General features: G+C 40.7%; 1 protein-coding gene across 1 annotated transcript in view; it reads right to left on the minus strand.

The window, feature by feature from the left end:
- Window positions 1-16581, minus strand: part of ITPR2 (inositol 1,4,5-trisphosphate receptor type 2) — a 445246-nt gene that overhangs the window by 256122 nt on the left and 172543 nt on the right. The window contains exons 27-30 of the mRNA XM_036889596.2: window positions 3276-3365; window positions 3042-3167; window positions 1110-1232; window positions 270-470 (exon numbers count right to left, since the gene is read on the minus strand). Coding sequence (XP_036745491.2) covers window positions 270-470; window positions 1110-1232; window positions 3042-3167; window positions 3276-3365 — 540 coding nt within the window. The remainder of the gene's footprint in view (window positions 1-269; window positions 471-1109; window positions 1233-3041; window positions 3168-3275; window positions 3366-16581) is intronic.

Here is a 16581-nt window from a genome sequence, read left to right on the forward strand (position 1 = left end):
ATAATCCATAACATTTCATAGGATTTTATTCATTGTTTAAAATACAGAAGTTTACTAAGGATCAAAAAAGAAAGTCTTGAAAAATCATAAAAAATCAATTCATGATACGTTACTTCACTAGATTAAAGCAAAATATATTTGTGCTTAAGTAGGCACGATCGAATTACTTTCCAAACCTAGGTTGTTGGTTTTCTTTTAATAAGTAACAGAAAACGCATATTTGAGCATATTGTGTAGGCGAGCTGATAATATGCAAACCAAGAACATACCTCTGTCATTACCATATCCTGGCATTTCTTCACATATTTACCATCTGCTTTTACAATCGTTTGCAGAAACCTCAGGTACTCCACGTGGCGGCCATGCGTCTCAATGCAGTGCACAAAATGCTGCACGACTCTCTCGCTAATTTCATTGCATAGATGGTAATTGTTCATGAAGATGTGCCGCATGGTTTCTGCTTCGAGGAGCTAAACAGAGAGGAATGCGTGCCCTTGTGATGCTGACAAGATCAGTTTTCTGTGCCACGGAACTGAGACTAATTTCCCTGCTTGTGATCAGTGGTACATTTTAGGCAAAGCCATGCTGAGTTTTCTATGCAAGGCTTCTACAAAATCGAGATCATTCACCATCAAAAGAAAACTGCTGGCAAAGGAATCTGGTTGGAAAGAGTTTATTATCACGAAGGGCAATGTGTTGGCAACAGTATTCTTGAGATTAATTTGAATATTTACTATTCGAAGTTAGCTCTTCCCTAGTACTCGCTGACACATTTAACACGGCAGAGTTAATGCTGCTTTTGAGTTTTTCATGTTCATCCTACTTGTGGTATTGGGAAGGTGGTTCTGTGCTCTACCACATCTTTTTCCTAACATTAAACTATATACATATAAATGAAGTTCTCATTCGCAGGTAAAACCCGTGTAATTTTTCAAGTTTCTTTAAGTGTTTCCTTCATGGAAATAAAAGACATTCTCTTTGGGGAAAGAACCCCAACAAGTAAAAAAATGAGGTGATGAAGATTAATAAAATTCTATTCATCAGTGTTACTAAAACAAAAAACTGATGGACGCTTTACTAGAAATACTAGAAGTCACTAAAATACTTACACCAGGAGTTAAAAACAAATTCAGATGTTTATGAAGGAGAGCCTGATTCTGTGGATTTCCCCGACAGAAATTCTGCAGGAACGTATGGGCCAGATTCATTACTTCACTCATCTTTGCATCGTTCTGTAAGTTAAAGAATAGCACTTGATACAGAGAAATAAACAGAACAGAGCAAAACTATTCTGAAAAGATGTTCTTCACACACGCCCTTTTCTCCTCCCTGCCACTGCTTTATGCTCCCCTTTCTCTGTGCCCTTTCTCTTTCTACGCCTCAGTCACCCTGCTCTACCCCGACCCACCCCACCCCGTTTCCTAGATGTCTCTCACCTTCTCTTTTCCTCTCCTGATACCTGTTCGGCTCCACCCTCTCGTCCCCCTTTGCCTCACAGCCCACTTGCTTTCTCCCCGACCTTCCTGCCTGTGCACATTTCCCCACCTCTGGGCAGAGCTGCCCCTTTCTCCCCGCTCTGCCCCATGCCTCCCGCCCTCCTTCCCTCTCTGACCCCCATCCTGGCTCTGCTCCCCTCTCTGCTGCACCTTGGATGCCTCTCAATACTCCTCCTGCTTGGATTCCCCTCTTGCCCAGTGTTCCTACATACCTGGATCTTCCTCTTTTGTTTCCTGCCCCCCTCCCCTTCCACCACGCCCTCCTCCTCGCCCCTCCCTCCCCACTGCATCTCCCCCATCCACTCCTCCCCCAGGTCTGCTGCTCCGCTCCCACTCCTCTCCCTGCCCCTCTGCCTTGCCCCCCCCCTCTCCTCTCTACTCACCTTTCCCCACCCCCCACCCTGGACATGTCTCTCTCTCTATTTCTGACCTTGTCTCTTTTCTTCCCTCTCTCTGAGCCCCCTTTGCTGTTTACTGTTCCTTATTTCCACCTCTTTCTTTTCCTCTTCCTTTCTGCTTTCTCCCCTACTTTTTTTGTCCCCTGTTTCTTACACATACTCTGAAGTTGTTTTACAACAGGGCTGTTTAAGAAATGGCTGGATTCAAAGCTGGAGCAAGAAGAACACAAGGTGAACCTGGAACACTTTAATGTACGAAAAAGCAAGCAACTAGTCAAAACATGCTGGAGACATGTTGAAGGACAGAGGACCTAACTCACAGGGGCTCCACGGCCAAATGTGGGACAAATCTGAGTCAAAATAAATAGTGATAGAAACCTCGTATTACCTATTGAATAAAAGGAGCGTCCGCAAGTCCATGCTGATAAAAATAAACACATGAATAAATTGTAAGTTTGATGAAGAATGGGATATTTACTTAGTGTCAGAGAACCTCTGCACAAAATCCTTAATAATCACAGAGGGAAAATGGATACTTCACAGTGGAGAATCCTGGCAGGCACCACCTTAATCAAATGATTAAAGTGAACATCACCAGTAAGGAGCTCCAAAGCAAAATCACATGCCGCCTGATAGTGAGTCGTGGGAAGAACTTAGCGTCAGTTGTGTCACATTCCTGCCAAAGACGCACAACTGCATCAAATCACACAGAAACATGACCCAGATTGAGGGACCATCTTCAGAACAGCTGGTCTGTCTTCAAAAGTGCCCATGTCATGAGCATTCTGGCATGAGGTGATTTTAAAGAAACTTGACAGGTGAACAGCATCTGTTTCTAAAGTGGATCTTTGTGTCAAACAGGACCCAACCAGATTAATGTGAGAAATGTGAATGTCAGCTGAGGATTAGGTGGCGGTAAAGTGTCCTTCTTTTTCCTGCTTGGGACAGTTAGCCCATGGTTCTGCTTGTTTGTAGGAAAAGTGTCCCCATTTGCAGGGAATGCATACGAAAGGCTCAGGGGTGACAGACAATCAGGTTGGAGACTTACTTCAAATGGTTCAGGGAAAAAAAATTATTTGTGACTTTCCTATATATTTGAAATTGTATCAAAGTAAAGAATTAAAGAAGTAAGTGACTAAGAACTAACCTTCTCATAGGGTATCTGCAGAAGGTCCAACACCACTGAATGAGCTCCCATGTTTTTTAGTAATCTTTGATGTTGACTCCGACACTTTTTATTCTGTACACAGAGTTTACTTAGCCTGAGTAAAATCTTCAAAAAGAAGAAGAGCAGTTAACAAATATGATATTAAAATATGGAAGCAAAAATCCTTTGCCACGCAACCATAAACCCATAAGAAACTATTTCACATGTGCTGACCTCCTTTACAATCAGGTAGTTATTGCTCTTATTGCTGTCAATCTGAGGTGTCTTAGTTCCATCCTGAACTGGGCTTAAAATGCTGGACTCCTAAAATAAACACAAATGTAATTTTATGCCATATACATCTTTGTAATAAACTTATATATTTTGTTATAATAAATACACTTTATAATTCTTCTGTAAAAAATTTATTATCCCACTTAAATATTTCCTTCATGCCATAAAAAGTTCCTTGGCTTGAATAAGTCGTGCAAATGACCACTTCCCAAAAACAACCAAATTACAAGATAAATGGCATTACTAATAATTAATGAGTTAATTGGAAAAGATGATGTTTCTACGTACAGCATGATCAGTGCTTTTCCTTATGTTAATATACCAGATGGACTGTGCCTTTATATTGTATTTTATAAAGGAGAAGGAATAGTAAAAATCCAGGACATAGAAGGCATGACTTGGTCATCAGGGATGAACTTCAGGGAAAAAGGAGTGGAAGAGAGGAGCATATCATTAACAGCTGAAAAAAAAACCATTTCAGGAATGAGAGGAAAGAACACCTTAACCTAACCATTCTCTGCCAGGTGCCCTGACATCTTTAAGAGTCATAACCTGGGACCAACCAAGGGTGGACAGAACCACAAAAATAAAGAAGGGAAAATGAAATTTAAATTAAACATAATATTTTCAATTACTACATTAATAAAGCTCATTAAGAGGACCTGAAACACCAAAAATATTGCATTATAACAACCATTATCTGTAGCAGTACAAAACAAGAAAAAATAGAGTGCATACATTTTAAATACCAGCCATGGTAGACACCAAAAAAAATAAAAATAAAACACCAGTTGTAAGCAACTGAATACATGAACATTCATTAAGACTTAATACACAACCTGGTACTAGACAAGGCTAAATGGATCTAGAAGAAATAGAGGACATGGTCCTTCCTGTAGGAAGACTACAGTCTACCTAAGAAAACAGGGCAGAGTCCGAAAATGAAGATCTGAACTGAGCAGATCCCACTATTGAAGGGAGAGAGGGAGGGGAGCTATAGGTTAGACAGCTTTATGAAGGAGGTCAAGTTCAAGCCAAGGTCTTGCAAGATGGAAACGATTTAAGTATGAGAGACATATGGGAGGGCAGGGGACACTTTTCAGGTAGGGAAGTCACTTTAACAAAAGCCTCCCAGAAACAATGAGCATATTAGGGTGTAGAAAATGGGAAGTCCTGTTGCGAGAGAGTGGGCCATTGACTAGAGCGGGGCCGGACATCTTCCTGAAGTGCAATCTGTACAAAACTGCAGTCGGGGTGAAGGTCAAGTTCAACTGGATCAAAACACACTCTCAACTTCTGACTATACTGATGTTGTTGCACTCCCCAGTTAAAGGGGACCCCAATCTAAGCTCAGGAAAAAGTAATGAAAATCTACAAAGCCAACCAACATAAGTACAGTTGTCCCAAGCTGTTTTTCCTACTATGTCCAAGGACAAATCACAAAATTAACACAAACCAAGTAAGAAAAAATAGTTTTCCTGTTAGCCAAAGAATTCTAATGAAAAGCTTCAAGTAGGAGGGTGACTTAATCCGTGTCTGGCCCCAGCCCCCCTTAGAAGACCTGTATTCGTTTTTTGCTTCTTCCTACGTAGATACTGTCAGAGAGAGGCTCTCAGTCTGAGCTCCACCCTAGCAGTACTCTCTTCTCCCATTTTACTGAGCATATGGAAACTCCCCTATATGACATTTCCTCTTTTCCAATGGAAAATTTCCAATATCACCCACAAACCTGTCCACCACCCGCCCTGCTATGTCTCAGAGAAAAAGAATTTTTGAAGCACGTACTTTTACAATTCCATCTCCCCTGCTTCTCTCCCTGTTCATCCCTGTTCCTTGTTCTTGAGCAGTTTCTACCCTCTACTAATTCTTTCTCGTTTCTTTAAAAATATGGCCAAGTTGAGACTAACCAAATGCTTTCAGAATATTGAATCTCAGATTACTGCCCCCACTAAATTTCTCAAAAGAATAATCTATACCCCACTGTGCTAAAATTGCATTATGTGCCAACAACTCATAATTACCAAAAGACCCCTTAGCATTTGATTCTATGGTTCACTACCATTTTCTTTAAACCCCACTCTCTTTGTTTATTGACATGATATCCTTTAAGATCATCTTCTACCTCTCTTCCCCTCTGGTCTCCCTAACTCAATAGAACTGCACCTGCAAAAAGCTAAGGACAAGAACATCAAAATATTTCAAAATGTTACTGCTAGCTTCCAGGGTTGTGTCATCTGTCTATCCTAGTAAAGACTAGGAGGGAAAGAAAAGCAGTCCAGCCTCCACCCAGGTAAAGAAAAAAGAAAAAAAGAATGTGAGATGTTGTCTGTAAGGCAATAAACACTACATGAATCCTGAGAAGTTATGTAAGAAAACATAAAACTATATATTAAGTGAAGCCACTGTACAAGGGAGGAGGAGGCTAATATGAACAGAAACTATGCAGATGGAAAGAGACAGGAGTCCAGAGAATGTAACAAACAGGGTTTCTATTTGATAGCAAAAATAATTTACTGATGAGAAGCAGAAATTGCAAAAACTAGAAATATAAATAAATTTCCTTTTTTTTCTCACAATGGTGCAGGCTGAATTTTAAAAAGGCCATATTCACTTTTTTTTTCTAGAAGAGAAGAAATAGTAAAGAAAGCCAAATTTTTACTATAAACCAGGATTAAGATATTAACAAATCTAAAGACTGACAAAGCTCCTAAGGTAGAAAGCAGATCTTCCTGATATATGTCAACTTTGAAAAAATCAGTTGAAAATACAGGCAAAGCTTTGGCAGATATACTTAAGTCTGTTTTTCAAACAGCGACCTGAAGAAAAAAGCAACAGTCTTGTTTTAGGAAAAGTAATCTCAGGCAAAATGCACTGTTACAAAAAGCTATGCTCTTTAGTTCAGCCCAGGGGAAGACAGAGACAATGCTAACCTCTGTAAGTATGGGACTTATGAAGGATAATTATTTTAATTTAAAACCGCCAGCAGTCAGCAACAATGAGGCAACACTGGAGAATCCAAGGAACAGCTCCTTTTAATTTCAGAAAACAATTCGATGTAATTAAATGGAACAAAAATATTAACCCATAGAACATCTGGATGTTTCTAAAGCAGTGATCAGGGGAATTTAAGAAACATGTAAACTATATAACTACACTTAGGTTTTGTTCCCTTATTTTGATGCCAAAATGCTCCAAGGAAAGGTATTCCAAGAGTTTTCGTCCTCCAGAAAGGGCACAAATTGATCATATTTTTTATTATCTTCAGTGGACAAATCTATAAAGCCCTGTCTTTAATCTAATGATAAAATATTAGTAAGGTGCAAAATGTGGAAGGTGTAACACATGCAGAGCCCCAGAGCACGGTGGGCTCTGAAGGGCCCCCACCCATAAGATGGTGAAATTCCTGCTTCCCTTCCGGGTCCTCGGTTCCCGCCGGCGCCACCTGAACCCCAATCACCCCTCGCCCCCCTAATCCCAGCACCTAGCCAATAGCCACCAACCCCGTAGAAGTGACACCACAATCACCCCATGCCCCTTCCTATATAACCCAGCACCTTTCCCTAATAAAGCGGAATTCTCCGGTGAATTGCTGCTGTGTGTCGCTCCTTTCCTTTCAGGCTCCAAAAAGTAAAATAAAATAAATGTGTAACACTAAGAACAGTACCATGCTTATAGTAGACATCCAAATGTCCTCTATATCCATTTATTTTCTCTAATGGAATATGGGAAACTGCTTAAATAATTTTATAGATTGCTAGATTTTTAATTGCATAGTATGTACTATAGTACAAGGAAGCAGACTCAAAAGCAATATAGCAGAAATAGTCTAAAAGGGTCTAGAAATTTCTAGAAAAGCCTAGAAATTGTATGGGCACCAGGGTCCTAGGCAGAGACTCAAAAAGAGTAAATACCTAAACAAATACTCATTCTGAATACAGCTTTCTCCAAAATGAATTTTGAATGAGGCAAGGAAATTTTTTTACATAAATAGCAAAAATGGCATAAGAAAACAATATTGTATGAATGACATGGTGAACTAAATACTGGCACCAATTAATGGGGTCTGGCTCCTTAGTTTCAACAAGGCCAATCATGCTTTTGAAAAAGAATGTTTGAAATCCTAGTAGAACCGCCTGCAGCTGCCTGGTTAAAATAGCTCAGTGCACATCTTCTCTGAGCCCCCACCCCACTGAAGTTCAAGAACATCCTTCCTCACAATGTCATCGAGCCAGCAAGACTGCAAAGCATTCTGCTCACCATCTGTACCCCTAGCCTTCTCTTCCTGGAACCCCTGTTCAACTGAATCAGGAGCATCATTTAGCAGTTACCCTCCTCCCAACTTCAGATATCAAATGCCTTCCATTTCCCTTACCACCTCCCTCCAAAACATTTTTTTAAAAATCAAACAATCAGTCTTTAATACCTGACTGACCACTTAGGTTATAGTTTAGTGGCTCTTCATAACAAATGTCATCTCCCTTCAGACAAGGTTCAGAATGATGATCTCACTGTGGGACACCGAGGTATTTTTTTCTCCCACCCATCTAAGAGTAACATCATATAGCAGTCATTTAGGGAGATATCAACAGGGTTGCATAATCCCTAAAATCACCATAGATCTACTTATCTGACCTTGCACATGAAGCTAATCTGGGCAATAATGAGGTCATGGCTGGAAGTTCCCACTTCTCCAGCTGGGACCTGAGGCTGCTTTAAGGTCTGGCCCCGGATCCAGAGGGCAGAGAAGAGGCCGTGTCCATCACTGCTGGCGGGTAACTTCCCTGCCGACTTACCCTCAACCCAAGCCCACATCCCTTCCCGTCTAGAGGATAAATACACATCCCTCACCTTACCTGAAACCTGTTTCCTTTCCCTTTGTTGCAAGACAAATGCCCTTTGTCATTTTCTGACTCATCTGATTTCATGTTAATTAGTATCTGAGGGTGCTTCCTCCGATGTCCTAGAAAACACCCCCCATCTCCTTGACAAACCAGGTAACAAAAAAGGGTGTGCCGCTGGCGTGCATTCTCTCTGCTTAGAAAGATAACAGGAAAAGCTGGGAACATACCGATGATGCGTCTACTCAGCGCAAACGAAAAGCTGTTTTCATAAGAAAGCAACGAGAATCCACTGCAGTCGGCACTGTACCATACATTTCATATAATGTTTCTTATATCACTTTGTTTATATAATATCTAATACTTTTTGATTGAATCCTTACCAGTATTATATACAATGTAGAAAGGCAAGGCAACTCTTTAGTCATCAGGGTGACATAAAAATAACAAAGCACTGGACAGGAAATGAAAACAGTGATCTCCGAGAGCCCTGAGAGGCTGTGCCTGGTGCAGGATGTGTTCCTTGAACGCACAGAACACCCTGTATAGATAGCACATCCTGATGTGGCTACAAGGGGGCTGTATGTGCAGGACGTGAGCAGAGGCATCGGCACCTTTTAGACTTTTAGACTCACTCATTAGCAAACAAGTCATTAGAGGAATGTTGATGGCTGGCCGAATGACGTGTGTGTTCCGATTTGAATGAACCAACTTCTGTAATTTCCTTGTAAGCCACTTGCTGAGGAAAAGAAACCATATAGGAACTCAGAATCCCACTAACAAGTTATATTAAATTGAGAACAAGCGGCAAAGTGAAAAAAAAAAAGAGTAAGATAGAAACTCTTCTTTGTAACACGAAAGGAAATAAGTGTGTGCTAAAACAGCTTTAATTTTATAGGCCAGAAAACAAGAGGGGAAAAGATTCTTATAATGGAAGTAATTCAAAGAAATAAATTCAGGAGCTATACCATTATATTTAAGAATTTACATTGTAACCAAATAGAATGAGGATTTGTAAAGTAGCATTTGGGTCAAAACCAAAAATTAGCCTTTAGATGTACATTTGTGAAAGAACTTATTAGATGATACTCATCTATAGCAATCTTCAGTTGCATTAGATTAGACATAAAGGACACAGATTGTAATGTTCCATAAACAAGTAAACTAAGTGTACAAGGAGGTCTGAGGCAAAAACAGAAAATGAAGACAAGAAAATCAAATCCATTAAAGGAAAATTCAGGAAAGCACTCTCCAAAATTAAAGGATAGAAGTTCTTCCTGTAACTACTCCAGTGGTCCCGCACGGGTCAGAACATGCAGGAAGACGCTGTCCAAAACACATGGGCTGGCTTTCTGCACCAAGTCATGAAGGTCAGGCATTCTACCAATCGCTTCTGTCAAGTCAGATAGTCGATCACAAGTTTTACTGAAGAAACAAAGCTTATGTAGAACTATCTTCCTGCTGTGCAGAATCAAAGTATTAATACTTGGGAAAGAACACTTTTCTATCAAAATATCCTTCTAGAGGAATCTGCCTTCTTGTCTGCTTGCTTCACCAAATAAAAAAGATCAGAAATAGTAGGCAAAGAATGGAAACCAGTTTTTGCTTTTCAAGAGTAAAGGAATGTGGAGATAATAGAAAAACCATCAGACAAGGAAGGTGTGCCTAGACAGAAAAAGAGGGAAGGAAAGAGAGGGGTGAGAGAAAAAAGCGAGAAATTCATTCTCTCACTACAATAAGTCTGCAGAAGAAAATTCAAATGCCTATGAGGAAAGTTAATGCTAAGAAAAGACAAGAAAAGAGCTCAATAATGACATTATATATCATTCCCAGGGAAATGCCATCAAGAAATCTTCTGAAAGAACATTTAAATAAAAGTATGTTTAAAATAACCACAAAGATAAAATGAGGAGGAACATCTCTCTCCCCAGGTGGACCCCTCTGTGGTTGCCACATGCTCTGCATGGCTCCACAGCACCACGCTGCGTGGATGAGGGACAGCTTCACTGGGAAAGGGGAAACTCCAGGCCAAGCATCAGCAAGAGAAGAGCAGGCACGTTTCCCCCATCCTTCCATCATCCCACAGCAGTGCCGTGTGCTCTGCTGAACCAGAATGGGTCTAGATCTCCAGGTAACTGCCCAGCCCACAGCTCACAGTAACTTCTTAGGGAGCAACTTCGAAGAGTAACCTATCAATGAAGGTATGCACAAACTTGCTGGCACCAGGCAGTCTGCAATAAGGCCTGTTTGTTGATAGGAATTGATGAGGAATACCAGCTATGGGGCTCACAGAAATTGGACTGCTCCTGCTGAGGGGTGGAAGCCGACAGGTCCCAAAGAGAAGCCAAATTAGCGCATAGCCTCTAAGAAGAGAAGACACCGCCCCTCACCTCCACCCCACCTCCACCTCTACAAGCAGCCTGGCCAGCTTGTTGTCCAGACAACCCAGAGGGAGCCCCCAAGGAACATTTCTCAGTTAATTCTGTTCCTTATACCACATATCCATTAAAAGGACAAAAAATTATGAAGTAAAAATAGCAGGTATGAATCTGGAATGCACAGATAGAAAAAGGACCAATTAGAAACCCTGAAAATGAAATAATAGTCCTTGAAGTAAAACCTAGATGGATGGTTTAAACATCAGACTTTATAGATTAGTGAGAGTGTAAATTAGTTTTTTTTAAAAGAAGCAGAAAACGGGTACATAAATGTAGAGATAAATATAAATACACAGCACAACCATTGTGAAGAAAAATTAACAAACACCAAAATAAATAACATGAATGGGAACTTCTCTCAGAAGCATTGCACGCTCGTGTGACCTGCTTCTCAGCCTTTAATAATGAGGTGGATGATTGCAAAGGGCAATCCTGACTTAACCCACTCAGATACAGTTTCCTCGGTTAATCCCTCTTTCCTATATTTAGAAGTCCACACGTACTTGAATGTGATGAATTAGCAATGCTACTGATATTGCCAACTTGTTATTCTATCACCTTTAAGCTCTCGGCGATGATGGTATAATCTCTTAATGCCCTGGAAGATAAATATAATAAAGGGAAACACTGTATTACACAGTAGGTGATAAACTTACAGGTGCTAGGGATGCAATGGGCTCCTTAGATGACCAAACCCATCCCATCCTCCTCCCTATTTGTAAGAGCTCCACTACAATAATGGGATTATTTCGGATCACATGCTGAGATTTATTAGTATCAGTAGGCAGGTTGTCAATTCACATTTTTTTTGCCCAGAGTAAACTGAACTTACCACTGAGGGGGGAAAAAAAAAAACACTTCTATGTTATTAGAAACATTTTTATTACTAAAGTGAAGAATCACATGAATGTTATCTGGTTTCCTGATATCTCAGCAGGCACAAAGTGAGACCATTATGAACTGTTTTAAAACAATGCCAATCGTCCTGTGTTTAGAGCTTTTGTAAAGATTTACTGAACAACAAAGGATGATTATCTGCATTGGCTCACTAGAGTGCATGCTGCCTGCTACTGGCTGTTTCCATTGATACTGTGATATATTTTATCCTGTTTACAATAAATTGTCACTCTCTGTGGCAGTTGGTTCATTTCAAAATGTAGATTATTTGGCTGTGTCCCAGTTAGAGTGATGTAGTTTCTCACTTTTTTCTCCTTCTCTTAATCTATTATAAATGTACCATTCTCCTGGCTTCTCAATCTACCCACTTGTGTACATTTCTACTGTTGTCTCCCTAGTTCAGGCTTACATGACCCCACCCCTGAATGTGGGCAAGAGACTCCCACCTGGTCCCCACCTTTTATCTTTGTTCTGCTGACCCACCAGGATTCCACCAGACTGAATTTTGCCGAGACACTCTACTCACCTCCCTACCCAGGAATCTGCACAGGCTCTCAATTTCCAGCCACTTCAAATACAAATCACTGAATTCCTGTTGAACCCTACTTCTCTTATTCTTGACTACATTAGCTAAGCAAATCCTCTCAATCCTTCAAAACAGTGAAGCTTTCTCCAAGTATTCAGGCCCACATTGACGTCTCCCTTTTTTGAATTACCCAGACCAGTATTTTGTCATACATTTTGTCATTTTGTTTTATATGTGTCCACTCTGTGTGGTGTAAGGAACAGAATTAACTGAGAAATATCCCCTGGGGGCTCCCTCTGGGTTGTCTGGACAACGAGCTGGCCAGGCTGCTTGTAGAGGTGGAGGTGGGGTGGAGGTGAACGGTGGTGTCTTCTCTTCTCAGAGGCTATGTGCTCATGTGGCTTCTCCTGGGACCTGTTGGCTTCCACCCCTCAGCAGGAGCAGGCCCTTTGATGGCAAGGGCCATATCTCAAATACTAGATTTGATTCTAGACATCAAACTTGAAGGGAAATGAAGAATCCAGATGCGTACAAAGGCACGTGAGCATCAGAAAAAGGTCTGAAATTGCACTTGAGCAGAATGTTCAGAAGGATTGTACCCTGGAGAGGCATGGCAGCGATCAAGAGAGGATGTTCACATGGCCCACGTTGCCTCAACCCAGCGCCAGCAAACAGACAGTAGCAGGAGAAATATATGGGCTCAAAAATAAGAGTTTTCTACTGTTAAACAAACGACTTTCAAATATAGAATATGACGAAGTAGAAAGGCAGAGAAACCCCTCCAAGTATACAACATCTAAAAGGGATAAATATTTAAAGTCTCTTTTCAGTAAAGAGAAGGAAGCAAATGAAGGCCAGAAACCATTAAAACAACAAAATTTCCAAGCAGTAATCAAGTACTGGATTCACTGTTGACCATGAGGGCATCAGTCCAAACCTGACAACGTGGCTACTGAGTTTAAATATGTCACACACACACAGTAGAAAGAGAACAAAGCCTGGATCCCAAGCAAGATGGAAGGTCTGGTTAGAGACCCCACCGTGGGAGACCCCCTGAGTGATAGGCCAGGGGAAGATGCGGTCCACCGAAGCGCAAAGGGGTGCTTCGTTTTCCTTAGCTTGATTGAAGCCAAAAAAGGGAGAAAAACTCTCTTGGGCTCCTTGTACAAAGACAAACCCACTTTCACCCAAGATTTAGGACTAGAATTCCCACTGAGAAAGGGGCTCCAGAAGTCCCAAGCCCAAAAACTTGTTTAATATGGTTACAAAATACAGTATCCCAAAGGGCCTCACAGAAGAAAATGAAATCTCTGGATTAAACATAAGCTTCAGAGAAATTCCACACATGAAGTTCCAAAGACTTTGTGTTCATAATAAATTTTTTTAATTATTAAATATCTCAGTGAACACATTTCCAAGGATTTCTGCAAGAGTTAGTGAACTTAAGGCTGCAAATGGCCTCCTGAAGTACCTTTCTGGGCTCACAGAAAACACAGGACGGATCGAAAAGATGCCACTCTCCATCTACAAAGGAAAAAAGAGACCTGAAGCCAGATCAGAGAGCTCCAAGCTTCAACGCAACCTGGTCAGTTTCCCTAAAGGCAAATGCCAGTAATAGCTCTGCCGCGCAGAGACAAATCAACTCTGAGCAAGTGCCAAGCGTGGGGATCTACACGGGAAGGCAGCAACGAGGCTCAGGCCAGCAGCGCCCCCTGGCCACAGGCCGAGGCAATTACAAATACTCCGTAGAAGAAAATAATGCGGCATTTCAGCTCCACGTCCCAAGTCACAAAGGTAGGAGCTCAAAACCTGCCATCGAATGGTGCTAGCAGCATTACTCATCATTGCCAAAACGTGGAAGCAACCAAGCTGACCTTCAACAGGTGAACGGACAAACAAACTGTAGTACATCCAGACAATGTAGTATTATTTAGTGATAAAAAGAAATGAGCTAGCAAGTTAACAAAAGATGTGGAGGAACCTCAAATGCATATTGCTAAATGAAAGAAGCCCATCTGGAAAGGCTATATATACACTGTATGGCTCCACCTATATGACCTTCTGGAGAAGGCAAAACTACAGAGACAGCAAAAAGATCAGGGGTTGCCAGGGCTTCAGGGGTTCACAGGGGAGAATGAATGGGCAGAGCAGAGAGGATTTTTAGGGCAGTGAAACTATTCTGTATGATAGTGTACATGGCATTACGCATTTGTCGAAACCCATAAAATTATACAACCTAAAGAGTGAAACCTAAAATAAATAATGAATGCTAGTTAATAATAATATATCAATATTGGCCCATCAATTGTAACAAATGTACTACATTAATGCAAGTTAAACTGCATTTAATTACAGTCAATAATCATCATCGTAAAAACTAGCAAACAAAGAATAGAAGGGAATTCCTCAATCGATAAAAGGTATCTACAAAAAAGAAAAATAAATATATCCAATAATAAAATATTAAAATCATTCCCTTTAAAATCAGAAGAAAGGGACGCCAATTATCCCCACATCTATTCAACTACAAAATCTTACCAACACAATAAAGCAAGAAAGAAAGAATAGATGAAAAGACTGTATTTAAGTTTGAACTTACAGCATCATCATGACTTGAAGTCAAAAATATTTTTAACCTTAGTAGTTGGAATATATGAATTGGTAGGACTTAACTCCCTGCCCATAAAAGATTTAGTTTTTATCTGAACTGGAAGAAAAAGTGAAATGGCCAATAAACATACGAAAACATGCTCGACCTCCTAAGTAATCCAGCAAAATGAAGATCACCACAGATGCCATAGATCAAAGACATCCAATCATCAAAATGGAAGAGTGAGAACTCCAGCAGTCATGAGAAAGGGGAGGTGCGGGAACTCTCACACATTGCTGGAGCAGTGCCACTTGATCTTTGGAAACCAACTGGCATTATATGGTGACGGTAAACATGTTAGATGTTTATACCAAAATATATACGCAGATGAGTCTCTTACATATGTGCATATGGTGACATACAAAAGCTTTTAATGCTGCATTGCTTTCGGTATTCATTTCAGAACACTAGAACTGTGAATGAAATGTCCATCAGCAATTAACTAGATAACCATGTGCGCAAAATGTAATCATAGGTATTAGAAAAAATGAATGCGTTGCCCCTATGCATCAACAAAGGACAGGGGCAGAACATCCAAAAGAGACTAAATTAAATATTTTTCATGTTTTCTTATGTTTTAGAAATACAGACGTGTGGTAAAGCAATGAAATCATCGACATAAATTCATGATAATAGGGGAACACAGGGATTTCTTCTTGGTAATACTCAACTTCCTAAGCTCTGTATTAATTTCAATTGAAAGTGCTATTACAGTTTGTTTTGTTTTCACAAGTAACCCATTTAGATGAGCTATTTAGAGAGAAAACAAATATTACACAGGAATTGGACTTGATGGCCCTACAAGTATCTTTTAACTCTAAGATTCTGTAATTCCATACCCATCATAGTAAACAGCACAATACGCTGCACATAAAAACCAATGATAATCACTGACTTCTACCTTTGGCAGCAACAGTGCTTGCTAACCAACATCCTTCTTTGCCCTCCCTTGCCAGCAGGTGCCGATTTTGTTCTGCCAGCTTTCCTTAGGGGAGGGTATCCTAGAGCTTGTGGAGCACTAATCTTAAGAGTCTATTAATCTCACAGTCCAGGTGCCCTTCTCTGCCAAGGAGACATGAGACAGAATCTACTAGGGAACACCTGGAACTGGCGTCTTGCTCCTACACAGGAGGCACAGAAAGGCAGAGGTATTCTTTCCTGGTGGTGGTGTACAGGAGGGTGACATCTACGAAGTTGCTGTCATGGTGCAACCAGGACAAAGATCAGTTTCAGAATTAAGTCCATTGGCCCATGATGACCACATTGAGACAACAAATTAATTAAATTCATTAAATTCATTAAAGCTGAAGCCTTATTTCTTGACTTGTTGCTAAATAATATGTCACCTTATCGATTATATTCTCCCACTGAAGCTCTATTAACTGACACACTATCTATGTGCACAGAGTTGGCTCATTTAATCTTCACAGCAATCCTACTAGCTAAGTACCATTATTATGTCCACTGAATAGACAATAAAAACAAAACTCAGAGAATTAAGATAAATGGCCTGAAGTTACACATATCTTAAGTGGCAAATTCTGGGATATCTGACTCCAAACCCATGCTCTTAGTTGTCCATTCCAGGCCACCTGGCTGTAGCTTTGAGGGCTGGAAAGAAAATGCCAATAGATACGAACGTCCACAATCTGGTCACATACCCTACGGGTGAGAGTCAGGGGCAGAGGCAGCCACCATGCTGGCAGCAACCAAAGCAGCTTCTTGACCTCTGAACTGTAGCTGTGATTGTTTGACCTTGAACTCAGTAATCCAGTGGCAGCCTCCCAACTGTCTCCCGGACTTTCCAAAAATTTAATTCCTTGTATTAAATCACCCTTTTCGAAGCACCTACGATTATTACCACTTCCTGAACTGACAAATCCTGAGCTCAAGACAT

This window comes from Manis pentadactyla, chromosome 14 (genome assembly GCF_030020395.1).
Source record: "Manis pentadactyla isolate mManPen7 chromosome 14, mManPen7.hap1, whole genome shotgun sequence".
NCBI lineage: Eukaryota > Metazoa > Chordata > Mammalia > Pholidota > Manidae > Manis > Manis pentadactyla.